General features: G+C 46.7%; 1 protein-coding gene and 1 non-coding gene across 4 annotated transcripts; both read right to left on the reverse strand.

Moving 5' to 3' along the window:
* Positions 1-27,303, reverse strand: KHDC4 (KH domain containing 4, pre-mRNA splicing factor). Of its 3 annotated transcripts, none has more exons than XM_061606666.1 (14): positions 23,657-27,301; positions 20,409-20,649; positions 18,369-18,497; positions 17,645-17,724; positions 16,707-16,759; positions 15,903-16,069; positions 14,772-14,983; positions 12,827-12,887; positions 10,639-10,696; positions 9,671-9,921; positions 8,071-8,229; positions 5,676-5,788; positions 3,868-3,953; positions 1-1,511 (listed from the first exon to the last, which is right to left on the reverse strand). In XM_061606666.1, the coding sequence occupies exons 1-14, from the start codon at positions 23,701-23,703 to the stop codon at positions 1,321-1,323; spliced, it is 1,848 nt and encodes a 615-aa protein (XP_061462650.1). In that variant the 5' UTR covers positions 23,704-27,301; the 3' UTR covers positions 1-1,320. The 3 variants fall into 3 exon arrangements, 2 of the variants coding, with proteins under 2 accessions (XP_061462650.1, XP_061462649.1); XM_061606665.1 differs by having other exon boundaries at positions 1-1,520; positions 23,657-27,300; XR_009760076.1 differs by having other exon boundaries at positions 1,508-1,520; positions 5,676-5,760; positions 23,657-27,303.
* LOC133375270 (small Cajal body-specific RNA 4) lies at positions 15,657-15,785 on the reverse strand. Its single transcript, XR_009760125.1, has one exon. It is a non-coding gene; the product is annotated as a small Cajal body-specific RNA 4 (non-coding RNA).
* Positions 27,304-27,414: the final 111 nt, after the last annotated feature.

The following is a 27,414-nucleotide window of genomic DNA, read 5'->3' on the forward strand; positions in this document are numbered from 1 at the left end:
TAGAATTATTTGTACATTTATCACGAAATTATGGTTGAATTTATTTACAACATATAGAAAAATCAGAGAATAGTGTGGTTGGTTGGATGGTGGGGGTTGTTTTTTCCCCAGGAGAAAGCAAGCCCGCCAGATCATTTCTGTGGAAAAATGCCCCGACACTTATTCCAATACTTCAAGCTTTTACTTTCCGTTTGAACACAAGAGAGCGAAAAAAATTAGGGTCAATAGTGTTCCCCCAGTCTTCCACTGCACGCTTGACTGTGCAAAAGTATTTGCTTGATAGCAGCCTAATGGGCCTAGAGAACAGCCCTCCACAGTTTTGAGTCTCCATAAAACAATCCCACAAGTTGGTTTGCTTTCCTCTTCAGCCATGACAGCATGCCACCAGCAGCCAAAGACACAAGCTCAACACATCTCTTATCAGTGAGACAGCCACAAAGCAAAAGTTTGGTTGGAGCTAGAGTTTTGGAACAGAACGAGATTGTATCAATGCCGTCGCAGCAGAAGTAACTGGTCAGAGATCCAAGTTATGACTAGATTGGGGGGAAAACAAACTAAAAGAGGACTGATTCTGAGATTGAACACTTCCTAAATCCTGCCGGGGGGCAAAACAACAGTTTTATGTGTTCCCCGACTAATGTAACTTGGCCAACTGAAGGAGAGACGGCAACAACAATAATGTACCTGCTTGCCAAAAACTGTTCTGAGAACATAGCCCATTATGCCTGGAGTCAGGAAAACGGCATCTCGAAATTTTAAGCAAAAATAAAAAGACCCAAGAGAAATGGATGTTAAAGAAGGTGATTCTAAGGAACAGCTTTTCTGGCAAAGGTTTCCCCTCCCCAACCCAACCCAACTCCTACTCAGAAGTCCAAGCATCACACACAAAAAAGTAAAATCCAGTTATAAAATACAAGCAGAACAGCAGCAGGGTTTAAGTTGTGACCTTGACTGGCTGGCTTCTTTGTCGAAGCCAAGAACAGGCGCATGATAAAGCTGACAGGCTGGAGTAAAAAGGGAGAAGGAAAGAGACATTCCCTGCGAGTGGAACGTCAACACTGTTATCTGCGATTGTATTCCAATAAGCTGTGGCTTTAAAGTTGCTTTGATGGATGAGTCCACCGCAGAAATAGCAAGGTTTTCTTAAGGAAAAAAAAAGGGGGGGGGAACCAGAGCCCAGCATGTAAAGGGCCATACTGCATCTCAGAAGCTTCTGCAAAAAGATCGGGGATGTTGTACGTTCTGCAGAGATTCTTTGATAATATACATGCGTTATTGCTTGAGAGAGACGACAGGGTGTAAGGGGGTGGAGGCTGGCAGCTAAGGCGCCATCCAGAATGGCATCTGTTGCTTCGCCCGTTGCTGTGATGAAGGGTACTGGTATCCTAAACTCCACGTCTGTGAGTAGCTACTTGCGGTTTTGTGACCACCGTGGTCATCTTCTTCGTCTGAAGAGTCGCCGGTGTAAGCTACCAGGCCAAAACCCTTTTCGCCGGTTTTCATCTTCTTAGCTGGATGATCTAAAGAAGAAAGGGGGAAAAAAAGAGACATCCCACCCCAGAACAGGGAAAAAAAGAGAGAGGTAAAAAAATCCCCCCAAAACATGTTAATTCAAATAAGACATTATTTAAAAAAAAAAAAGTTAGTCGGACACCATTTTGAGGTCACAGAGCCAACGGTCACCCCGGGTAGGAGGGTCAGGCAACATGGGATCAGCAAACGGTGCAAGTGATCCGTCAGAACCATGTAAGAGAACACAGGAGAGAGAGAGAGAGAGAGAGAGAAAGAGAAAAAAAAAGAAAAACACAAAAAAGACAAAAAAAAAGTCAAGTTAGCAAAACGAGGCAAGAGGGTTGCAATTCACCGTTAAAGAATACACGTTTTAAAAGGCGGCCGGGAGGGGGGGAGGGAGAGTCCAACTACAGCTTTTAAAGGGGGGAAAAAAAGGGGGGGGTAACTTTCTGTCTCCCAATTAGAAGGGTCAAATTCAGGTTCAGTGTCCCACCAGCAGGAAAGCCAAGTTCAACATCAAACTGGGGAGTGGAAATCAACCAAGCATACATGAAGAGCTTCAGTTGGCATCGCAGACCTACGTTTCCTGCTCGGGATGCAGAGTTCTACTTTTCTGGGGCATAATTGCTGAGGGAATCGGGGGGGGAGGAGTCTGATGCAATGACAGCTGGTCAGCCACCTGTCAGGTATGCTTTCACTTGGATTCCTGCATTGAGCAGGGGGGTGGACTTGATGGCCTTAGAGGCCCCTTCCAACTCTATGATTCTATGTGAAGTGAAGGAGGTGGAAGGGGGGGGGAACCCACAAAGGGACTGCAGCCATAACTAGGAAGATCCAAAGATGCTGAGGGCACAGATCGGGGGGAAAGGGGGGAAAAAAACCTAGACTAATTCTAAAAAGGAGCCACTATTTTCTTTTTGCTCACAGGGAAAACATGAAGTCCAAGAATAGCAGACACAAGCACAGCTGGGTGAAGGTACTGCTATTTGACCAACCCTCCTGACCTGAATGGGACGTAGATGGCTTACAGCTTCCTCATTCTCCTTGGGAACATAGGAAGCTGCTTCCTGAGTCAGACCATTGGTCCTTCTAGCGCAACACTCCCTGCACTGGCTGACAGCAACGGCTCTCCAGGGTTTCAGAGAGGGCTCTCTCCCAGCCCTACCTAGAGATGCCATTGGGGATTGAACCTGGGACCTTCTGCATGCAAAGAGGATGCTCTACCACCGAGTTACAGCCCCTTCCCCTAAAAATAAAAGAAGATGCCAGTCCTCTTGGTTCTAAATGAAAGGCTGATTCAAACAAGGAACAAGGAAGGTGCCTGAGCAAGAGTCAGAACGTTGCCCCATCCAGGTCATGACTGTCAAGGCTGACTAGCAGTGCCTCTCCGGAATTTCAGGCAGGGGCTCCTTCTGGATGCAGTGCAGGAACCTTTCCTTGGTTTTAATTCCTCGTCCACTCAGTGCAGCAGCCATCACTCCTTAATCTGCCCTCTGGCCCACGCACACAAGCCTGGGCGCCATGCTCTAAATGCTAACTGTTCATATGTGGTGATCTTCTTTTTTAAATGACGTCCACCAGTGGAGGCTGGTGCCCACAGGGGCTGCTAGGGGGGAAGGCAAGGAGGCTGAAAGCAGCGGAGCCGGAGCCGGTGGTGGGTGCAGCCAACTAAACCGGGTGTTCTCCCCACCCTCCTCCCTGATGAATTCCACAAAGGCAACTCTAAGGAGGAACCTGACAGCCAGTGGCACCCCTTAGACTGTAAGGAGGCAAGCAGGTAGAAGTTGGCTGGGGGGCAGACTGAGCGGGGTGGGGCAGTGCTCCACTCGCCCTAAGGGACCAGCCTCTACTGGTGTCCACAGAGTAGCATGCATGGGAGAGAGACAGGTGGTCGTGAAAGACCTGGGAGGCAAGGGCCCAGCAGGGGAGCAAAAGACTGGAGGCAGAATTGTCTCCTGACAAAGCTGGCTTCTCTCTGTGGAGATGTACATTATGGGAACGGGAAGGAAACTCGCCCACAGCGCTTCTCAGAACTCCAGGTCCTGGGATAAATGTACTTGAGATGCCTATTTTTTTTTAAAAAAAATGCAACACCCCCAGGCTTTTAGTCCACCCAAAAAAGGCAAGTGTCAAGAGACAAACTGTACCTTTTTTGCTTCAGTTTTCCTCGCTCACAAAGGAACTCGGGATCTCAGAGGACAGGGAAGTGAAGTGAGTTGTGTACACAAGAGCTTAGCACCGGGAGGTGACATCAGGAAGGGCAGTCTAAACTTCGCTAGCCCCGCCTGCGCTCAGCAGAGCCCGGAGGGGATGGAATGCTACCACATGCCATGCCTCCCAGCAGCGCACGCTCACCATTGCCACCAGCTAAGGACCCGTTCCGGTCGTCAGGCTCTGCCTTCATTCCGGTCACTGGTAAAGACGGTGGAGGCATCAGCTGCCTGTTCAGAGACAGAGAGAGAAAGCCTGCTTAACAGGAAGCCCTTCAAGCTCATTTAATCCAATTTACATGGCTGGTTTTAACCTTTAAAGCCTTAAATATCGGTATTGTCTTGTTTCGGTTCTTGCTTAAAACTTTGTTTAGACAAGTGTAGTCAGTTGTGTCAGTTTGAGATGCATCTTAATATGTAATTTTATCCTATAACTAGCAGCCTTGTGACTGGCATTGCCCGGGAATTCTAAGAAAGCAAAAAATCAGTGCAGTTTTGAAATCAGTGATTAAAAGCAATCTAGTTTTCATAGGTTCAGTCCACCATCTTAATTTTAAAATGGCCTCCAGCTATATCCAAACAGAGATGAAAACCTGATCCTTGAGCTGAGGAACTATCATGCAAACTTTGGCTAAGATATTTTAAGAGGTGTCAAAATGCATAGCAAAGAAACAACTTTCCGAAACGTATTATATATGTTTATTTTTTAAAACTGCTGATTATATTTATTTATATTTGAGGTCAACTTGTTTTTAACATCCTATTTTATCACAGTATTTTTCACGTATATTTTATGCAAACCAGTTAAGAGGTTTTGATGACTGAGTGCTACATATTAATCCTGTTAAAAATAAAATAAAATGATGGCGTAAGAATCAGGCTGAGCCCAATCTAATCCAGCATCCTTTTCTCACAATGGCCAACCAGATACCTCTTTGGAGAACCCCGCAAGCAAGACCTGAGCACAACAGCAACTCTCCCCATTTGTGATTTGTTTGCTTGGGACCAGGTTACCTGAAAGACAGGTGTGCCTCCCCAATGTGCCTTGGGGAGCCTGAACCTTTCCAGACCCTCTTCACAGGCCCTGCTCCAAGGGCTCCCACAAAACAAGGTGAGGCACACAACCACCAGGAAAAGGGAGGCTTTTTTGAGAAGTGGCCCAGCCCTCCCAGAGAGGCTATTTTTGGGAGTGGTCCAGGCCACTCGGGTAGTGGCCCAGCCCACCCAGCTTCCCTGAGCATCACCCTTGCAGGCCTTTCGGCATGACACAAAGATCTTTCTGTTCACCCAGATTCAGAATAACTTGGGATTCTATCCAGCATGAGTCCTACTGAAACCCACTGAAATTAATAGCCATTATTAGGGGGCCCATCTACATTATATGAGTAAAGCACTTATACACCACTTTAAAGAGTCATGGATGGGAATCCTGGGAAGTGTCGTTTGCTAGGCTTGCTGAGAGTTGTTTGGGAGACTCCTATTCCCCTCACAGAGCCAGAGTGGTTTAACTGTCCATCCATCCACCTGGGGAACTCTGGGAATGGTAGCTCTGTGAGGAAAACAGGCCTCCTAACAACTCTCAGCACCCTTAACAAACTATATTTCCCAGGATTCCTTTTGGGGGGAAGCCATGACTGCTTAAGGTGGTATGAATACTGCTTTAAATGTATACTGCAGATGAGGCCTAACTTGGGTCCATTCATTTCATAGGTCTACTCTTAACTTGGTTGGATACAACCTACAGAAAGCTGCCTTATACTGAGCCAGACCATTGGGTCTATCTTGCTCAGTAGGGTCTACACTTCCCCCTCCCTTTTCAAGACACCCCCAAACCAGCTGTCTCACGTTGCCCAACGGTAGGGCATAAGGAGCACTTCCACACCGCAACATTTTGTTGCAGTCCCCACTCAAGATGGTACCAGAGCAAAGCATGAGCCATCGGCCCCAACGTACCTGTCCCTCTCTCTCTCCTTTCCTGAGGAACTTGCCGGCTTCGAACCCGTTCCGTCCATCTCCGTCTGACTGGAGAAGCCTGTACCTAAATTAGTCATATGAATGGGTCCATGCTATGAGCAGAAAAACACAGCAGCATTAGCAAATCTAAAACTATGACACAAGCGATCAGCTCCTTAATGAAAACTTGCAGGAGGCCCCCGTCTCTTTCCTCTACACGCACACACGCTAGGTTTCCATTTCTTTTCTGGGCCTCTGAACATTGTGCGTTTGCATGTACTGAACTGGAAACCCTGCGACACACCAATGCTAAATCTGCCAGGGAGCACTGTTGTAGTGTATCTTGGCTCAAGATACTCTCAGCTATCCTTTCAAAAGTCCTGAAAGGTAGGCCTGGGCTATTATTTCTGTACTGCAGATAGGAAAACTGAGGCCGAGCAAACTGCAGCTTGCCAAGCAGATAGAGTGACTTCACAGCCAAGGTGAGGTTGGGGGAGGGGGGGGAGACACCTCAACTTACAGCAATTTTCTATTATACTATTCCAACTCCCTTGAAGACATTTTTAATACCGATAGGCCTATACAGTTGTTCAAAAATGTCTCTTGAGCAGCCAGTTATTTTGTATTCCTTATAAATACTTTTAGAAATAAATAAACTCGTTCTCCTATCCAAATCTGAATTCAAACGTGTGGAATACTTAGATCTCTTCCTAAGGAAGAGCGGTTGGTGTTTTGTTTTGTAAACAACACCTGTTTTTCCTACATACAGGATTATTACAAAGTCCTTGAGGGGTTTAAAAGTTAATAGCTTTTTTACACCGCCCTTGTAATAGTTGTTGTAATAGCCTGGTCATATGTGGCAAGTAAGAATAGCTCCCAGGCAAGTTAGAAATCCTAGTTGGTTCCTTTTGCTTCTCCTTTCAAACTGTCCGTATGTTGCAAATGAGTCACCTGAGAAGGTGAACAGAGGAAGGTACCTTATACCAGGGCCATTTGCCCATCAGGCCAGTACTATCTGCTCTAACCAGCAGCTGCTCTCCGGGCTATCTCAGGTAGAGAAAGGTCTTCCCCATCGCTCCCTATCTGATCATTCTGACTTGGAATCCCAAGGGACTGAACCTCAGACCTTCTCCATTCAAATGAATGTGCTCTACTATTTAACTATGGCCCCTCCCACGTGCAGGCAGACAGGCTAGTAACTTGTATTGACTTATTTGCAAGGCTAGTTTACCTATTTGAGGTGGAACAAAAGACAGGAAAAAAATTGTAATGAGGTATCAATTAACTTTAAAGCTTGACGGGGGAAAAAAACACCCCACCCTCAATCACCACCACAAAGCCTCAAAATGGAAAATGGACTGCCTTCAAGTTGATCCCGACTTATGGCTACCCTATGAATAGTAATGGTAAGCTGTATTCAGAGGGGGTTTACCATGGCCTCCCTCTGCGGCTAGTCCTCCCCAGGTGGCTCTGGCCTGCTCAGCTTGCCACAGCTGCACAAGCCAGCCCCTGCCTTGTCTGCAGCTGCCAGCTGGGGGGCAACTGGGCTCCTTGGGACTCTGCAGCTTGTCCACGGCTGCACAGGTGGCAGGGCACATAACCCCTGAGCCACTCCCTGTGGGGTGATCTTTAGCAGGCCCTTGGCGCCCAGGAGGCACGAGCATGAGAAATAAAAGAAGCAATAAAAACACAATGAAAAATCAACACGAGTGTTTGATGTGGACATGCTTGCGGACCGCAGTTTGGGAACTCTGATCTAAGCAAGGCCTCTCTTGAGGTCAGCTCGAGGAGGGAATGGAACTCAAGCATTTGAAAGAATACATCGCCCAGATTTGTAATTGCTCTCTAGCCAGGCAGGCAGAGGCAACAAGGACATCCGTGCGGGCGCGTTGAGCAGGTTGTGGAAGAGGGACGGAATTCCCCGCTCCTCCATTGCCACCATGAGTAAAAGTTAGTCGAATACAACCCATCGACTCTAAAGCAGCTTCCTCCAACCTGGTGCCCTCCACATGTTGCTGGCACTCCAGTTCTCACCAGCCCCAGCCAGCGAGGCCAATTGTCGGGAATGATGGAAGGTGTAGTCCAACTACTTCTGCAGGGCCCCTGGCTGGGGAGGGCTGCTCTGAAGAAACAAAGGTAAGTTTGGGCCAGAGATTAGTCCACTGACGCCCCCAAAACTAACCATCACCACGGTGCTTTGTTCAGGCGGAACTGACAGAGAACTTCAAGGCCCACCTGATGGCAAGCAAATTTTATAGGGAAATAAGGAACGCCGCCAGCTATGGTATCTGAACTGCAGGCTTTTAAATATCCCAAAAGCAGAGGGGTGGAATCGGCTCTGGCAAAGGGAAAGAGGGATGGGGGGTGGCAGTATAATGGCAGTGAGTCACTCCACCTGGTATCCCAGCAGCCCAGACTCCCGCTCATCCGGTAGCTCTTCGGTGAAGCGCCTCTTCTGGCCCGCCTGGGGTTGGTGCTGCACTGGCAGCTGCGTGCTGGCCGGCAAGGTTGTCTTTACAGGGGCAGCAGGAAGGAAAGGGGTGCTCAGTGGCATCTAGAAACCACACAGTAAAAAAGAAAAAGGGGGAAAGGGAAAAGCATTGTGGGATGTTTTAAAATAGATTAAAACAAAAAACCAGAGAACGGCAACAGACGCCGGATAGGAAAACTAATGTGTGAATTATTTTCACTGGGTGGTACTGAATACCAGTCCTACTCACAGCAGACCCACTGCACGACTTAATTTCAATGGGACTACTCTGAGTAGGACTTGGTTGAATACAACCCATTATTTAGATATTATTAATTAAATTTCTATCCAGCCCCTTCCTCCCAAAAGAAGCCCAGGGCAGCAACGGCCAAGGTGGTAATGCAATATGATTAAACATAAAATAAAAACAAATGATGGAGCCAATTGGCATATAAACTGCATATAAGTTTATTATTGTCACCATTAATAATAATAATAATAATAATAATAATGCATTTCATTCCATTTATGAATCGCTTCCTATGAAACATCTGAAAGCTATTTAACAATAAAAACACCCAGCCCTAATAGCTTATGTAAAAACATTCACGTGTATAAACAATTTCATGTATAAAAAAACCAATTTAAAATCCAGTACAGAATTGCAAGGGGGAGGGGACAATCCTCCTGCCTTTGTGATGGGCACCCTTTGCTGCTGTTTATAGGGGGTCATGATTCATCCCGCACCCTCTCTATTCAAAGCCCCACCATGACCGCCAAACTCCCCCTCCCCCCCCCTGACTCTTTCTACATGTGTTGACATTTGTGTCTGCGGACGGCAGTCTGGTCTCTAGCTCTGCATGGCTTTATTTGCTCAGGCTTTCCTTGTAGATGTGACCACGTTCACCCCACCCCGACGAGGATCTCTCCTGTGCTGCCTGACTGCTTCTTTCTAACAATCGGTGCTCAAATTAGAGGCAATGGGAGAGGGTTGTTATCTATTGTAATATGGCCCCTAAACCACATTTTTAGAGGTGTGCGGTGGTCCAAGGATGTGCATGCGCACACACACACACACACATGCCATTCCCCTGTAATTTGAGCAATGAAAGAGGACCGACCACTTAATAAGCCACACTTTCCTGCGTATCGTGGTTCGTTGTGAACAAGCAGCATGCCCGTCCCCTGCCCACAACTGGCAAGGTTCTCCCCGCCCCTGACAGAATGGAGCAATGCATCACGACTGCAGCACATGAACTTGGTTTTTTTTTAATTAAGAAGTGAAATATAATGAGTTCTCATTCAGTCCCCAAGATATATTCTTCCTCCTTTTAAGGGAAGAACTATCCATGCCTCCCCACCCCTGCTGAGAGACGAGAGGCCGAATCAACACTGACGTTCTGCCAGCTCTTGAAGGCACGCCTGTTTAAGCAAGCATTCCCCTCATCTTCTGTTTGAAAGGTTGCCTGCCCTCGACATTCCTAGGCACCCTCCTTGCCACTCATCAAATGACATTCTGTCTTACCTGGCCCGTGCTAGCGGGAGGCTGCACTTGTGTAATCGGGTACTGGGTGGGCACAGGTGGGACTCCTGTGGGTAGTGCCAACACTCCTGGCGCCAACGGAACAGCAGGAGGCACGATGCCTGGGACCCCGTAAGGAGGTTGAACCGGCTGTTGCGGGGGTGGCACCACAGGGTAGCCCGCCTGGAAGCCATTGGGGGGATAATATGGCGGCTGAGGGGGGATAGTTGTTAAAGCTGCAGGCTGCGCAAACCCTTGTGTTGGGATGGGAAGGAAAGAATTATTTCATTGATTAATCACTTCCTCAGAAGCATCTTGAGGTGATTTCACAATACAATAACAACCCATATAAAACAATTGCATATACAAAGACAGTTAAAATCATCAGACATGTGGTTCTTACCTAGGTGACCGAGATATACTTCAGAATATCGGGAATCATTTTTAAAAAATTAAAAATGGGTGGGGGGAACTCTGAGTTTTAAAATTCTTAAGGATATGGGGGAAATATTGATGATGGCATTACATTTTTTACAAAAACATATCACATCATTCCTTTCCTCCAAAGAGCTCAGGGCAAGACATGCGGCTCTCTCTCCCCATTTTATCCGCACATGCCACAACCACTGCAGATTCAGCCCGCTTGCGGGTCTTGCCCCTGGATACAGGTTACATGGAGCATGACGATGCGAGGAAGAGACGGTACAGCCTTGCGCTGGTTGAAAGGACTGTACCACCTGAGACTGGAGGTGGCGTTCCCCATGTCTACTTTGAGGAAGACTAGCCCTGGCCACCACCCTTGTCTCGGACATCACCCACCATCGGCACGCAGGCCACCCCCGAAGGCTGAAAACGTTTCTCCACTCCTGGCTTTCGTAACGACATCTTTCCCGTGAGGTCCCTGGCTTACTTCTTTCATCCGCCCTCCCCAGCTGAACCACGAAAATAAAGTAAACACTGTCGATACTCACCTGTTATGGGCACTGCTGTAGTTATCTGGTTCACAAATTGTGAGTATTCGGCATGAACCTTGGAAAGATCAAGCAGAATCAGATACTTCCGTTTCAAGAAAGAATGCCCACGCAAATCATCTGTTCTAACAGGGAGACTGGAAGGCCATGGTTAGATAAACCTAGCTGTAGGCAAACTGTTGCATTCCTTATGAGCAGAGTTGGTCTACTGCCCAGTCAACGCTGCAGGTGGGAGCCTGTGTTACACTGGCTGGGGTACGGAGGGGGTTTCACTGGTATCAGGGCTGGGGAACCTGTGGTCCTCCAGAAGCTGAGGGACTCAAGACTCCCCATCAGCCATGGCCAGCATGGCCAATGGTCAGGGGATGATGGCAGCTGTGGTACAAAACATTTGGAGGGAACCTGGTTGGGGGAGGCTGCATTGAGCAATCCTCTTCACATCCTCCAAAAACAAAATAAAGGCCACTAAACAAGACAAAGGATTACTCAAAACTAGCACAATCACCAATAACTGGTTTCAGCAATCAATTCCAGTTCCTAAGAACAATCCACTTTACTAAGAGAAGCAACAGAATTATAAAGACAGCTTGCAAACAGCAACGAGCAACTTGTTGGTCTGAATTAGCAAAACAGAGGAAGCTGATTCCTACTGAGTCAGACTGCTGGTCCATCTGCTCAGTATTGTTGACACTGACTGGCAGCGGCTCTCCAGCATTTCAGGTAGCAGGGAGTCTTTCCCAGCCCCGCCTGAAGACGTCAAGGACTGCACTCAGGACCTTCTGTGTGCAAGGCAGATGATCTGCCACTGAGCTAGGCGCTGGCCCTAAGGGGGAGTTCCTAAGAGCAGCTCATGTTACCACTGGGACATCAGGGCTGCCACAACGAAGGGGAGGTACAAGTGGGCGGATCACCTGCACACTTTATTTATTGCAAAGGGGGGGGACCTGTGTTGGACTCCGACTCCCATCAGCCCCAGCCAGCATGGCCAATGGCCAGAGATGGACTCCAGAAACATCTGGAGGGCCACCAGCTCTCTGGCTCTGCTGTACATGCACTGCTGCAGGCCCTACCCCTCACAAGAGATGCAACATTATTGTTACATTTTGAACAGGAAGACCATTTGGATTTATTTGTCGGGAGGAACCCAAACGCTTTGGAAACAACTGAAGCATATGCATTTTATCAAGCGTGAACTCAGTTCACTACTTGTAGGACATTGACAATGTTGATCTGTGAACTTGGCACGTAATATTGTCCTGCGTGCTATATTTACAGAAGTTTGATGTATGAACAGTAGTGTAGTGACAAATTCAGAAGTGCAGGTCCCTTCATGATAGACATGCCATGCCCCCCCCAAGCACTTGCTTACTCCTTGTCATCATCTCTACACTCCCCAATCCTTCCCACATGTGCCTTCTTCCACAACAGCAGATGTTCCTAGGAGCCAATCAGTGTGAAAGGGGAGTGTGTTAGCTACTGTGAAGAGCCTTCTCAGTGGCTGACTCACCTCCTTTCACTCCGACTGTCTCCAATCAGCAATAAGGGACAAGGAAGCATGTTAGAAGATTCTTATCAGTGGCTCACACACTGATTGGTTCATAGGATGCTGAAGACATAGGGACGTAGCTGCTCCCAGAAAAGGGGTTTAAAACAAGCCTCCCCAAGACACTAGACGACTACACCCTTGTGTATGGAGGCCTTTTTTATTATTATCTCTAACAATCATATTAATGCACAGTATCGGAGATGAAATTGCAAGCTGCCGCACTTGACAGTACCTAAGCATTTCTTAGTTTTTAGATCTGACTCCCATCAGCCCCCACCAGCATGACCAATGTTCAGGAATGGTGGGAGATGTCCACCTCCGGATGATGTTGGACTATACAGATTCCCCATCCCTAGTCTACCTGCTGCCTCCTGAACCAATTAAAGCATGCAGGGAAGCACCTGTGTTCTCCTCAGCAAAAGCTCATCCCTCTGATGCTCACTGTGCACCTTTGAATATCTCCCTGCCCCAACTCAACTTTTCAATAAGTGGCTTTCTCACAAATAATCACAATGTAAAATGTTGCCGAGAGAGGTGACACTTTTAAAACAGCATTTGGACACTCACACGCACAAAGGGAGGGATGAATGCTTCACGTGATTTGTGTAAGGGTATCAAAAAAATTGCTTAAGGATTACTTACTGTTTGTAACAGGTTCTCACAAAGCTTTTTGGCAGCAGCAAGGCCTTCTGGTTTTGGATGGCTGGAAGAAAAAAGAACACAACCACGCACATACCATGCCGTCAAATTTCGGTGGAAAACCCACAAAGATGCAATTTGTTGACAAGGCTGCTTTTCCCACTGAACGGCTTCCTGAGTTCCTTTGGTATGGGGAACAAAAGCAGAACGGCATGCCTTGTAGTGCCTTTCGTCAGTCTGCATAACGGTTGCCAGCTTAAAGCAGCCCGCCTAAGTCACATATCAATTAAACTTACGCAAGTTTGCACGTTAATAAAGGATAATTTCAAAGTTTAAAAAAGCATACTTGGCTTTAGATAATGCATACACGTGCCACAGGTGGCACCATCTTAGGTAAGGGTGGGACTTTCTGAATGTTGCTGGACTACAACTCCCATCATTCCTGACCATCGGCCACACTAAGCGCGGGAGCTGGAGTCTAGCAACATCTAGAGGACCAGAGGTTTCCCATCCCCGATCTTAAGAGAGTCACTCCCCCCGATGTGTGAGAAGGGAAGGGAGCACTTCCAAGATAGTGGCCGGCAACCTGCAGATTTTATAGTATTTCTATTATAAATAAATCTCACCTTTTTTAAAAAAAAATCTGCTGCCCTATTTCATTGGGAGCACCTGATTTGCTTTGAATGCAATTACGCATTAACTCAGGGGTGGGCAGACCTAATGCTTGAGGGATCGTTTTTGTTTTTTACTAGAACTCCAGGATCCACCAACTGGAGATACACACTTGGAATTTGAGAATTCAAAGCCCAGGAACTTGTTTTGAGTACAAAAACTTAACTAAGCTATGCTCAATGTCCTTTTACACAAAGATCCACTCCCCCAGCTTTCTTCATTTCAGCAACATAATTTTGAAATAGAGGGAAGAGTCTCTCTTTTTTGCCATTGTTAATATATATATATTATTATATTATTATTTCCATTTATAGACCGCTTACTATCTAAAAGATCTCAAAGCGGTTTACAATAGGATACACAAGGTACAACAGGTTATCACTCCCCTGGTGCGGCTTGCCACCATTTCTCTTTCCTTCCTCCGTAATTAAGCAATTAAGGAGTCAAAAGTCTTTTCTCATCTACTTCACTCAGAAATCTACTGGAAACCCTGACATACTTCCTGCCCACCGCTATATTAAGCTGATCAAAATTCATAACTACTGGTAACCTCCAAGCTGGATTACTGTAATGCGCTCTATGTGGGGCTGCCCTTGAGATTGGTCCGGAAGCTGCAGCTGGTGCAAAATATGGCGCTGCGACTACTCACTGGGGCAAGGTATCGCCAACACGTTACCCCGTTGCTGAAAGAATTGCGCTGGCTGCCCACTAGCTTTGGGACCATGTTCAAGGTTCTAGTTTGGGTGACAAAGCGCTACACAGCTTAAGACCAGGATACCTGAAAGATCGTCTTACCCCTTATGTACCATCTTATCAGGAGGTCCGCTCCACACAACATAGGAAGCGGACCTTTGGTGTGGTGGCACCAACCCTTTGGAATCCCCTCCCCTTCAATATTAGACAGGCACCATCTCTGTTATATTTTCAGCTCCTATTGAAGACCTCCTTCTTTTAACAAGCCTTTTAAGTAGAGGCCTTATCCCAGCCTTGAACTGTGCTGCAATGGCTTTTAAAGATGTTTTTAAAGTTGTTTTTTAAAGATGATTTGTTTTAATGTGTTTTAAAGTCTTTTGTTTTTAAGGTGTTTTAAAGTGCTTTGAGTGTTTTTGTTTGCTGCCCTGGGCTCCTTGTGGGAGGACGAGCGGATTATAAATTTAACAAATAAAATAAAACTAGTTAGTTAGTCAATAGAATACTGAAACTTTACATTTAGGTCAGCACAAATGCTATTCCTCCCCCATGACCAAGCCATCAGCTCCCAACGCGAATTCCCTACCTAATGTAAATGTACATCGGCTCAAAGGCTTCTCGGCCAGAGGCGGGTTCAATGCACCCGGAGCCCTTCCCCCGGAGGAACACCTTGGCACCGGTCTCAATCTGGATATGTTGCAAGTAGGAGCAGCCCGGGCCTTCGACTTTCTCCTTTACGTTGAAGGTAGGTACAGCATGTTCCAAGCCAACAAACAACTTGTCCTGGACGTAGTGCATCTGTAAGTAGATAGACACCCTTAGGTTTTGCGTTTGACACCAGAAGCAGAAAGGAGTGGTGATGGGCTAGAGGTCGGTCTCTCTCAAAATGACCGGCTACTACCCCCCCTTGTTCCAGGGAAAGACACAATGCTGGAGCTCCTGCTTTGCACCCAAAAACTCCCAGGTGCAATCCCCAAAGGCATCTCCAGGTAAGGCTGGGAGAAACTCCTGCCTGAAACCCTGGAGAGCCGCTGCCAGTCAGTGCAGACAGTACTGAGCCAGGTGGACCAATGCTCTGACTCGGTATAAGGAAGTTTCCTATTGGAGAAAGGCCAAACCGCAGCGGTAGAGCATCTGCTCTGCATGCAGAAGGCTGCAGGTTCAATCCCCAAAGGCACTTCCAGGTAGGGCTGGGAGAGGCTGCCAGCCTCAAGCACTGGGGAGCCACTGACAGTCAGCGCAGGCAGTACCAGGCTGTCACAAAAGGAACCAAAGACAAAGATTATCTATATTGGGTGGGAGAATGGAATGGAGTAACCTGAAGAGGAGCACTCTGTACTGCAGGGATGGGGAAGCCATGGCCCTTCCAGTGTTATTGGGCTAGAGCTCCCACCATCTCTGACCATGCTGGCTGGGTCTGATGGGCGTTGGCATCCAGCATCACCTGGAAGGCACCATGTTGGCTACCCCTCTTTGTCCGATGGCACAGTGAGGTCTCCGCTCTTTCTGCAAGCTGGACCCCTCTCTCCATCCTGTTTCTCTAAGAGGATGGTATCGGCAAAGCCCTACTTAACAGGCTCTGCCTTCTTAATCCTCTAGGTACAGGCATCAAACTGACCGGACGTGAAAGATCCGACTGGAGAGTTCCATGATCAGCAGGTACAAAGTCATACGGAAATGTAAGCAAAAAAATTACACGGATTCAGCCAATACGTACTCCTCCTGACTGGAAGGAAGGCTTCTGGCCAACCGCTGGAGGCAGCTGAGTGATGGGGGCAGGCTGGTGGTAGACGGTAACTGTAGCTCCATTGAAGGTTGGACTGGATCCAGTAGCGGCTTTTACAACACCATTAGTAATGATTTCTTTGATTCGGTTTACAGCTCCTGGAAGGCAAAAATCAGGTAACGGCTTTCATTTTATGTAAAGGGACACTGGTTCCACAGAAAACCATGTAGGGGATTTCATTGTCAGGTTTTCATCTTATGCTAAAGGTGCACCTCTTTACCCTTGCCTTCGACACTTGAGACGTATATTTTTAGGACACACCTTATTCTTGTAATTTGTTTCTAATGTTGTATTTTAAATTGCTGTGACCCGCCCTGGGACCTTAGGGTGAAAGGCGGGTAATAAATCATCATTATTATACAATTTCACACACATGGTGCTCATCAGCTGGTTATTCGATTGCAGTCATCATTATTGACACAGTATGGCAGAGAAGCACAATGGGACATTGGAGAATGATATTGTCTGTTATCAGTGTGCTGCCGAAGCTTCCTGTTGCTGCGTGGGAGAGAGGTGTTGTTGCTTGATTGCTTTGTTTCCATAGTATGATGTTTTTATTTTTGTTTTTAACATTGCTGTAGGTTGCTTGGAAACCTTTGGGTAACAAGCGACTAACAAAACTAATTAATAATAATAACAATAACAACAACTGTGCCTAATATAGTCAAGTGAGTCAGCTAACATACTCTGTCCAGGATGCATAAGGCGATTAACAGTAATCAAGAGCTTACTTACTATCCACCAGTTCTCGTGTCTGCCCCTGGACATGCAAGTACAACGGACGATCTCTGCAAAACACAGTTTACATACTATATATATTTTAACTGAAACAAAAGTTCTCCGCTGGAGGCAGTCAACGTCACTGGCACTCTAGATATACATTTTAGCTAGGGGATAAAACGTTACACTTGCGGGAACTCTAATGGTGATGCCCTTCCACCCTTAACATTTAGCAGTTCCACCCCCCCCTCCACCCACTAAATGGGACCCCCAGGGGGGGAGTTATCCTCTGCCTTGTATACTGAGGAATGGTAATGGTGGCAGAGTGACGGGGGGTGCTTGTTGCTTGCGTGATCCATTTCCCCCACCCAATAAACAGTACGCACCTCTATAAAGATATCTTTGCCCGATTTACTTACGGAACTTGTATTACTGTTGTACATGAGCAAACATGCACAGGACTGGTCTGCAAACAGCATTTCTGACTTTTTAAGAAAACCATGGGACAATTCCAGGCCAGGCATTTAGAATCACACTGTTAAAATATGATCTCAACAGGGACAGTCTGCAAAGTTTTTACTCTTGCAGAGCACTGGTTCCCAAACCTTTTCTCCTATGTACCTCTTGAAAGTTGATGTGGGTCTTGGTAGACCCCTTATTATTTTTCTGCCTGCTGCGTAACACCCTGTGTCCAAATGCTGCATGATCTTTAACTGTCTTTGTACTGCTTCTATTATTTCCATATTGTATTTTATTGTTTTATGATTTGCATCCCATAGAATTCAAATTGCAGTACAATATTAGAAATAAGAGAAGCAAAAATGATACAGTTAAAAATCAACCTGGATATCTAACGCAGGCATGCCGCGGACCACCCGAATTAAACTCCAGGACCACAGTTTGGGAAGCCCTGCTGCGGAGCGAGTGAGAAGGAAACTCAACGACATACACACCCTGGTCCGACTTTTGCTTTCTCTTCCGCGGTCATGTACCTCCCCCGAGTTGAGACTGCTGCACCACTCAGCCTACTTATCTGCAGATATGGAGGAAAAAGCTCTGATGAGGCAATGTAATCAACACCCTGCTGCATCAGGCCAAAGGCTCATCTAGTCAGGATGACAGCTGCTGGTGATAGTGGTGGTATAGCGGTTAAAGGCCTGGACCTGGGGGACCTGGGGGACCAGGGTTCAAATACCAACTCCGCCATGACACTCACTGGGTGACCTTTGGGCAGTCACCACATCTCAGACTAACCTACCTCGCATGGTTGCTGCGAGGATAAAAAGGAAAGGGGGAGAACCCTGTGCATCACTTTAAGCTCCTTGAAGGAAAGGTGGGATACAGATGCAGAAGGCAATAAACAGTCCAACATCCTGTAACCTACAGTGTCCAGCCAGATGCCTGAGGAAAGTCCACAAGCAGGACATCAGGGCAGCAGTCTCCCTCTCCCTCCCCTGCACTGCTTGCCATTTGTCCTCAGTGCCTTTATTCAGATGCACACCGATTCTGGAGGTTCCATTTAGCTAAGGTGGGCAATAGCTAATTAATAGCTATCCCTCCAAGACTTTGCTTAATAGCTATCAATGAGACACGTAAATGAGCTTCAGAATGTAACGTTTTACACCCATAGTTCTCCTTTGAAAGCAGGCCTGGAACCGGCCGCAAACAGTGCCAGACCTCATCCTGCGTCTGCCCTCTCGTCAGCAGGTTTCGGCATGTCAGGGGCACGTCATTTATTTCCACTTCTGCTACGACAAGATCATCTTTGCTTTTGCTTGCAGCCGGGCCTTTTCCAGGAGCCTGAAGCTGTTAACAGATCAGAAGGAATTCAAGAACGGAAACTGGAGTCCAGACACAGAGACAGCATTCTTGGTGCCTTTCTAACGCATAGATCAGGGGTAAGGAGTCTTTTCCAGCCTGATTCCCATCTGGGCAACCTTCAGGGGGGGAGGTCACACACGAACTGTGGCCAGGGCACTGAAGCAGATTTTGCCATTGTACACTAGGCTAGTTTCTACACACACTTGTCTCCATCCGGGCAAGCAAGACACATGGTTGGAGTTCAAGGGCGCATTCCGGCCAGGTAAAAACACTCAAGGAGGTTGGGAGACAGGGCCAGTAAGGGAGTGTGTGGGCTGGGGAGAGCCCCAAGAGCCAGATATAGAGGCTTGAAGGATTGCACTTGGCCCCCAGGCCTGAAGTTCCCCATGGGCTAAGAAGCAGAGGGTGGTATTCAACACTAGCTTTACTCAGAGCAGACCCACTGAAGAGAACAGACATTACTAACTTGGGTTTGTTAATTTTAATAGGTCTCTTGAATCCAAGTAGGACGTAGCTGAATACAACCTAGAGCCCCATTTATTGATCCAGACGATCCAAAGAGAAGGGGAAATGATCACTGATAAGCTTAAATCCCCCTCCCTCTGCCTCCGGTCACTTTATCTGACAGCAGAGAGTCTGGGATGATGGATTCCATTCTACCAACGTAGATTGTTCAGAAGTCCAGTGGCAACGGAGTGCTTTCCTTGTCTGTGAGAGGATGAGGCAGCTAGGACAAGCCTGGCTGGCTTTTCGGTCCCTGCTTACAGCCTTAATTTTACACTGCAGTTCAGGCATCGTGCATGTTCACGGCTCACGCACAGGGCCAACTCCAGGCTTGAAGTGACCCACAGCAGAGTGCGGGGGCCCCTTTCACATGCTCCAGACAACCCTTTTAATGTAATTATCTGCTTAAAAATGTCCCCAGAGCTCAACTGTCTTGGATGGCCTCGCTTCCTCCAAAGCCCCAGAAACTGACTCATTCTCGAGCATCAGGGGATAGGGATGTAAGCCCCCTGTATGTTTTTCTGGCAGCAGTCACTCCTCCAGCCTCATCCCATGCACACAGCCAGCTCTGGAAGACAATAGTTCCCTGGGAAGAGGGACTGATTATGAGACCACTCTGGGAACTGTAGCTGTGCGAGGGGAATAGGGGTCTCCTAACAACTCTCAGCACCCTTCACAAACTAGTTCCCAGGATACTTTGGGGGGGGGGAAGCCATGACTGTTTAAAGGGGTATCCTAGTGCTTTAAATGTATAGCGCAGATGGGGCCATTGTCTATTTGGTGCTGCTGGATATGAACTCATTTTGAACTATTTTTATGTCAAAATTTGTGGCTCGTGGTCTCCTGCTGCAGATCTGCTCATCTTCCTGTTGCTATATTGTCTTTTTTAAAAAATGTAAACCACTTTGAACGCGATACATACAAAAAAGCGAGTGGACAAACAAAAAGGCAGCACCATCGCAGAACCACCATTACAACCCGAGGGCAGCACCGACACAATGGACTGTGTGTCCAAGAAAGCTTTTACTCAGAGCAGACCCACAGAAATTAATGAGGCCAAGTTCATCATTGAGTGTTGGTTCCATTGTTGTACCGCTCTAACAGTTAGGAAGTTTTTCGTGATGTTCAGCCGAAATCTGGCTTCCTGTAACTTGAGCCCATTATTCCATGTCCTGCACTCTGGGATGATTGAGAAGAGATTCTGGCCCTCCTCTATCAAATACCTGAAAAGCTGTCACACAGAGGAGAGCTAGAATCTCTTCTCAATCATACCAGAGTATGTATTATGTATGCAGAGTTTGCTTCTCTCAGCCATCACAAGAGTGAAGGGTTTTTTTTGTTTTGACAATTATAGCTCTCTCTTCCAATGCCTTTGCCTCGCCGGTCACTGACCTTGTCTGCTGCATTCGCTGCCGGTTTCAGCTTCCCTTTGGCCATTAACATGGCATTGATTTTGGCTGCTACTGCAGCGGCTGCATCCAGAGCTCCCAGAGGCGCCGCTGAGCCCTCAGACCCTGACATCCCAGATACACTGTCTCCGCTGCCCTGGACGGGGCGGCCCGCCACAGGAGTAGTTGCAGGAAGGAGGAAGAGAGCCGGAGATGGGCCCGGCTGGTCCCATTTGCTGCGCCGCCTGGAAAAGAAATGTATTGAGAAACCTTCAGATTCCTTCAGAGTGGCTGCATGCTTGTCAACCTCCTCGCTCAACACCATTAAGTCTTAGGGTTGCATCCAGCTAAGTTTTATTCCCAGTAGTCCCATTAAAATTAATGGACCTAGGTTACTCATATCCATCAATTTCAACAGGTCTACTCTGAGTAGGACTAGCATAGATACAATTCTTAGCATTCCTAACACATTTCAACAGCTCAAAAGCACATTACGTATGCTGTCCCAATAACAATAGCAGCCTTAGAGAATAAGGATGCAATCCAATACATGTTTACTCAGAAGTAAGCTCCATTGGGTTCAGTGGGACTTACTCCCAGTTAAGTGTATATTGGATTGCAGCCTAAGACAGGACTTATTTATTCAGGTAGATTTACAGCCTCCCGCATCCCATAGGGGTGGGGAACTTGTGGCCCACGAGATGCTGTTGGACTCCCAGATCCCATCAGCCCCAGCCGGTATGTCCCATTGTCAGAATCGATGGGGGTTGTAGTCCAGCCGTTATCTGGACCTGCTTGTAAGCTTAATGCAGGCCAAAATACAGAATGAAAGGGGTGGGGAACCTTTAGCCCTCCAGCTATTGCTGGACTATAACTCTCATCACTCCCGGGCATTATCCATGTTGGCTGGGGCAGATGGGAGTTGTAGTCCCAACGACAGCAGGAGGACCATCCCTGGAATAAGGCTTCATCTTAGACAATTTGTATCCATCCTAATTCAAGCCCCGCAAATTAGGTCTAAACAACGCTTCTGAAAGATGCTCAAGCCTTTTGACATGTCTGTGGCGGGAGGCAGCACCACAACGACAGGGAGGGTAGGCAGCTTCTAGTAAATTAGATTTTCGAAATAGTGTCATATAAATGCTTTTAATTCATTAATTAAATCATCCCCACACTAGCCTTAAACCAAGCCAGATCATTGGTGTATCCAGCCCAGTGCTGTATGATTTGACTGGCAGGAGCTCTCAGGCAAATTCAAACTCTGGGTCTCTCTGCTACCCAAGATCCTTTCAACAGGAGACTGAATGTGGGACATAAAGCACATCCCCTATACAGAAACAGCCCATAGGTCCAAATACAGTCCACTCTGATGGGTAAAACTGCTATGGTGTAATGATGGACTAAAATCAGGGAAACGTATGTTCAAATCCCCACTCAGTCATGACGTCCACTGGGACAACAGGCCAGACACACACACACTCAGCCCAACACAGAGGGGTTGTGAAGACAAAATGAGGACGGGGGAAGAAGACCACCTCCATGGAGGAAAGGCAGGACAGAAATTTTAACAAGTAATTGTATTTGCTCTCCAGGATATGACGCAGGGGGCTTTTATTCTACCCAAGTTTATTTTAAACTGGGAGAAGCAAAATATTGAACTGAGAACTTCAGCACACAAAGACGATGTTAGGCCACTGAGCTGCGACTCAGAATGAGAGAATGGCAGCCTCATTAACTTGAAGCTAAAGCAAAATTGGAACAAAGAATTTTCCTTTTAATATTTATTTGTGTCATTTATAAACTCATTCTATACCAAATGTTCTGGAACCTTACAATACTACTTTAACAACATAGCATTTGCCTTATCCACGTTCAAAGCACTTCAGATTCATTCACTTCTTGTAATCCTTATAACAACCCTAGAAGGCGGGTCACTTATTTTCCCCATAATGCAGACAGAGGACTAAAGTTAAATGAGAGTGGCGGGCCTAGATCACCTTCTGAGTTCATGGTCAAACAGACTCCAAAACAAGATTTGTAGCATAATCTCTCAGCACACAGGTAAGGCACATCATCAAACCAACAAGTGAGGCAAGCCCACACTACAATTCATTAAGTCTGTAAAATGTGCCACTTAACACCATTCAGTGATGGGGGGGGGTTTCCACCCTCATACAAATTAATCTAGAAATCCCGTAGCCCAGTGGTAAGCATGCACTTTATATGCAGAAATGAAATCCCTGACATCTCCTATTAAAATCCCAACATTTCCTGCCAATCAGAGTAGACAATACTGTGCTGGATCAAAAATACCTTTATTTTATTGTTATTTATTATTGTGAGCAGCCTTGATCTCTGCCTTGGTACCAGGCAGTGCCCAATGTTCCTAACATGGCTAAACCTCTGAAACAACAAGGTGGTAGAAGGTGGCCTTATGGGCATGCACAGAGTGCATTCCCCTCACATCTAAGAAAACCAGCTTTGCATTTGACAACTTGCCTAATAGCCATAAGTGACCAGGAATTCCACAACTCATATCACCACCCGTCTTAAAATCCCACCTCACAGGATTGCTGTGAGGCATAAAGCAAAATATCAGGGCGTAAAGAGAACCTTATAGGCTACCACAAACTAAGATCATTCCTTACTTTCCCACACAAACCATGAAGCCTCCCACCGCTACTCCAAGGGTGGGGAACTTGCAGCCTTCCAAATGTCCCTGGCCTACAACTCCCATCATCCCAAACCATCGGGCCATGCCGGTTGAGGCTGATCAGAGTTGCAGTCCAACAACATCCGAAGAGCCACAGGTTTGACACCCTACCTCACAGGTAGGCCCTACCTCGCAGGGTTGTTGTAAGGATTAAAACAAAATGTCAGGGATACAATAAAAACCTTATATGCTACCCTCAGGTAAGATCACTTCCCCATCCAAATCGCGAATCCTCTCACGACCACCTAGTCTAAGGGTAGGTAACTTCTGGGCCTCCAGATGTTGCTGAGGTACAACTTCCGTCATCCCTGATCACTGGCCACGGCTGGCTGCTGGGAGTTGTAGTCCAGCAACATCCAAAGAGGCAAAAGATCCCTAGCAGGGCCTATCCCCACAAGTACTCCTCTGCCAGGCCTCTCTCTTCCCTTTCCCCGCTTCTTCCACCACAAGTTTCCCTTCCCCGCCTCGCCTCTCCCGCTGTTGCCCGCTCGGGCCCAAGCCTCGGCCCTATCCCGCCAGCACCGTCGTGGCCTCCTCACCCTCCCGAGGCCCCATGTTCTCGCTGCCCCGCGCTCCCCGCTGACATGGCTCAGACGACCCTATCCAGGCCGCCACCTCCTTCTTCTCCGCTCCGCTAAGAAACTTCCCCTCGATCGCGTCACTTCCGCCGCCGCCGAAGACGCCACTTCCGGTCGTTGTCTTAGCGACTGTGAAAGGTTGTCCGAGAAAGGGGAGCCAGGCACCACAGCGATAGGAAAAGGGTAGAGTGACACACATGTGCTCAGTTTCCGGTTTTAATTTGTTTAAAGCCTTCCCAGCTGGGTGAATAGGACGTGGATGTCTACCGTGTGTGTGTGTTGTTTTCAATCTTCTGCTGTTGTTTTTAACCTGCTGTGTTTTAGTTGTTTTAATTGCATTTTGTACATTGTTATCAGAATTTATTACCCCCCCTTCACTCAGAGCGGGTGACAACCATTGTAAAACACATAACGAAAAACTGTTAAAAACAACCTAAATATCGCCTTCAGGCGCGTGTGCAAGGCACATGACTGTTGTTGTTGTGTGCCTTCAAGTCGATTATGACTTATGGCGACCCTATGAATCAGTGACCTCCAAGAGCATCTGTCATGAACGACCCTGTTCAGATCTTGTAAGGTCAGGTCTGGGGCTTCCTTTATGGAATCAATCCATCTCTTGTTTGGCCTTACACGATATTAAATTAACCACATGCCAGCCAACTTTGGGTCAGTGAAAGCCCTTAGGTCCAGCACCAAGCAAATTATTATTTAGTCTGTTCTTCACCTTGAATCCCCATATGTTGCTGGACTGCAGCTCCCATCATCCCATTCTGCAGCCACCTCTAGCTTTTTAATTCTTCAGCATTTCAGTGCAAATTCCTCCTAATGAACACATTTTCCATGCAGTTTTGACTCATGTACACATTTGCAAGCAAGTTCTCTTAATACAATGCATTTTTGTGTGTTATTTTCACAAGTATATTCATTTTTATGTTCCTTTCCCCCTTTGTATATGCAGCATTGCCCAATTCAGATCAGTGCGAATTTGGACACCCATGTTTTGGTTCTCGTGTTTTGGAAAGTGAGCATTTGATATGGTTGGCTTTAAATGTGAACCAAATTGAATTTCTCTCCCATCCCTAACCACCAACCTGTGTCTGCCGGGCCCTCTGCCAGACCACACCTGCCTGCCTTCTTACAACCAATCTAGGGGGTAGCACTACCTATCAGCCTCCATCTCCACTTCGACCGTCTCAGCGTTCACCTTGTAGAACTCAGCAGAGAGGAAGATGGGAACAAAACTAGAGTGCATTTGCTCTGCCTCTCATTGGCTATGGCTCCATCTACTTTTGGGCTCCCTGCCTTCCGCCCCACCAGTCCGAATGGGCACCAGCTGCTGCTGACTCAGTCCCCATTTGGGGTGTGTTTGTCTAATGTTTCAAAAATAACATAAGAAAAGCCCGGCCAGATCAGGCCAAAGCTCCCATCTGGACTGCTGTCAAGTTGCTCCCGACTTATGGAGACCCTCTGAATAGGGTTTTCATGGTAGGTAAGCGGTATTCAGAGGTGGTTTGCCATTGCCTCCCTCTGAGGCTGAGAGGCAGTGACTGGCCCAAGGTCACCCAGGGAGCTTCGTGGCTGTGAGGGGATTCACACCCTGGTCTCCCAGGTTGCAGTCCAACACCTTAACCACTACACCACACCATCTACAGTACTCTTTTCTCACAGTGGCCAATCAGATGCCTCTTCCAGGAAGCCCGTAAGCAGGACATGAGTACGACTGTGACTCTCCCCCCTTGTGATTCCCAGCAACTGGTATTCAGCGGCATGCTGCCCCTGCCATCGAAGAGAGAACATACCCATCGTGACTACTCGCTACTGATAGCCTTTATCCTCCATTTATCTAGTCCTCCTTTAGAAGCCATCCAAGTTGGTGGCCATCACTACCTACAAAACAATAGGCCAGGTTTTCTTTAGTTAGTGGCTGGGAAGTAACATAGAATAGAGCTTTAGGATATCAAATATGATGCTGATTTTGTGGGACCAATCAGAAAGGCATTGCCAGAATCCAATGAAATTCTACATAAATCATACCCCCAACTTAGTAGCCTTTTTATCTTTTTTTTTTTGTAGCAGGAGATTCCGGCTGAAATCCACAAATCTGCATGTTGCATAATCCACAATACTATTCCCCACAGTGTCTAATATTTATGCTTGTTAGATTTTGACAGCTGTGAAAAAAAATTCTGGGAGAAGCAGTAAAGATGTTTATTTATTTACTTCCAAAATTTACACCCCTCTCTTCAATACTAATTTTTAATTGATGTTTTAATTGCAATTTCATCAAAGAAAAAATAAAAATAAAAAAGGGGGGGAGAAGAGAAAAACAACCCTGTCAGCTCACATTAACAGAACCTTTACATGTCAATAGATCCGTTTTAGTTTACATATATAGATCAATAGATGCCATCCAAATGTCAAAATACGCATCCAGGGGAAGCTGGTGTTTATAGATGGTACACTCAAATGTAGCAAGGGTGTTTAGGTCATCAGATCATTGCATAATAGTTAGTGGGTATTTGTCCTTCCAGGCTCAAAGTATAAGTCACCTGAAATGCTAATTAGCATTTTCCAGGGCTGCCATACATCAAATAATAAAAACACACATACATGACAACTATATAGTGAAACAGCTGAGGGCATAAATAAGAGATCTCCAACATAATCAGGTAAGTCACGTTAGGAAGCATTTTAAAAGGAGTATTTTCCCATGTCACCTCCAGAGTGTCAGTATTTTGTGGGACAGATTCAGTTGCATACTGGAAATTTAGGTTTACGTAATCAAAGTAGATTTAAGTGCCCTGGCACCTGAGGCAACAAAACCACTTAGGAAAACAAACACAGAGTTTTTGTGGTTTGGAAAGTGATAGAAAATGCACTAAAAATTGGATGATAAACAAATGATTAATCGAGAGACAGGTAAACACCGCAGGATGAATGCCCATTGTTGTATAACCTCCCTGCAAACAAATCAGAACAAATGTTCAATAAATTCTGGACACAGTCTGACCTGTACGTACGCTTTGTGCAAGCAAATCCAGATAAATGGTGACAGGTTGTCTAGAGGAGCCCTTAAGTCTTATGGTAGATCCCCAACGTTCCTGGGCTTTATGGCAGGATTCCTTTGGGAAAATGGTGCAAAGCGGATGGGATTTATTAAATTCAGGGGCAGAGAGCAATCCAAACCCTGATCCGTCACGTTGGAATCGTTGTGAATCGTTGTGAATCGTTGTGGGTGGTGATACCATGCCCCAGGAGGGACTTAATACTGGGAACGATCTATCATCCCCCAGATCAAAATGCTCAGGGAGACGTTGAGATGAGATATGAAATTGAGGAAGCATCCAAACTAGGAAATGTGGTAGTAATGGGTGACTTCAACTACCCGGACATAGACTGGCTGCATATGTGTTCCAGTCATGACAAAGAAGCAAAGTTTCTAGATATTCTAAATGACTATTCCCTAGACCAGTTGGTCATGGAACCGACCAGAGGGACGGCAACCCTGGACTTAATCCTCAGTGGGGACCGGGACCTGGTGCAAGATGTAAGTGTTGTTGAACCGATTGGGAGCAGTGACCACAGTGCTATTAAATTAAACATACATGTAACTGGCCAATTGCCAAGAAAATCCAACACGGTCACATTTGACTTCAAAAGAGGAAACTTCACAAAAATGAGGGGATTGGTAAAAAGAAAGCTGAAAAACAAAGTCCAGA

The sequence above is a fragment of the Rhineura floridana genome, chromosome 22 (assembly GCF_030035675.1).
Source record: "Rhineura floridana isolate rRhiFlo1 chromosome 22, rRhiFlo1.hap2, whole genome shotgun sequence".
Classification (NCBI taxonomy): Eukaryota; Metazoa; Chordata; class Lepidosauria; order Squamata; family Rhineuridae; genus Rhineura; species Rhineura floridana.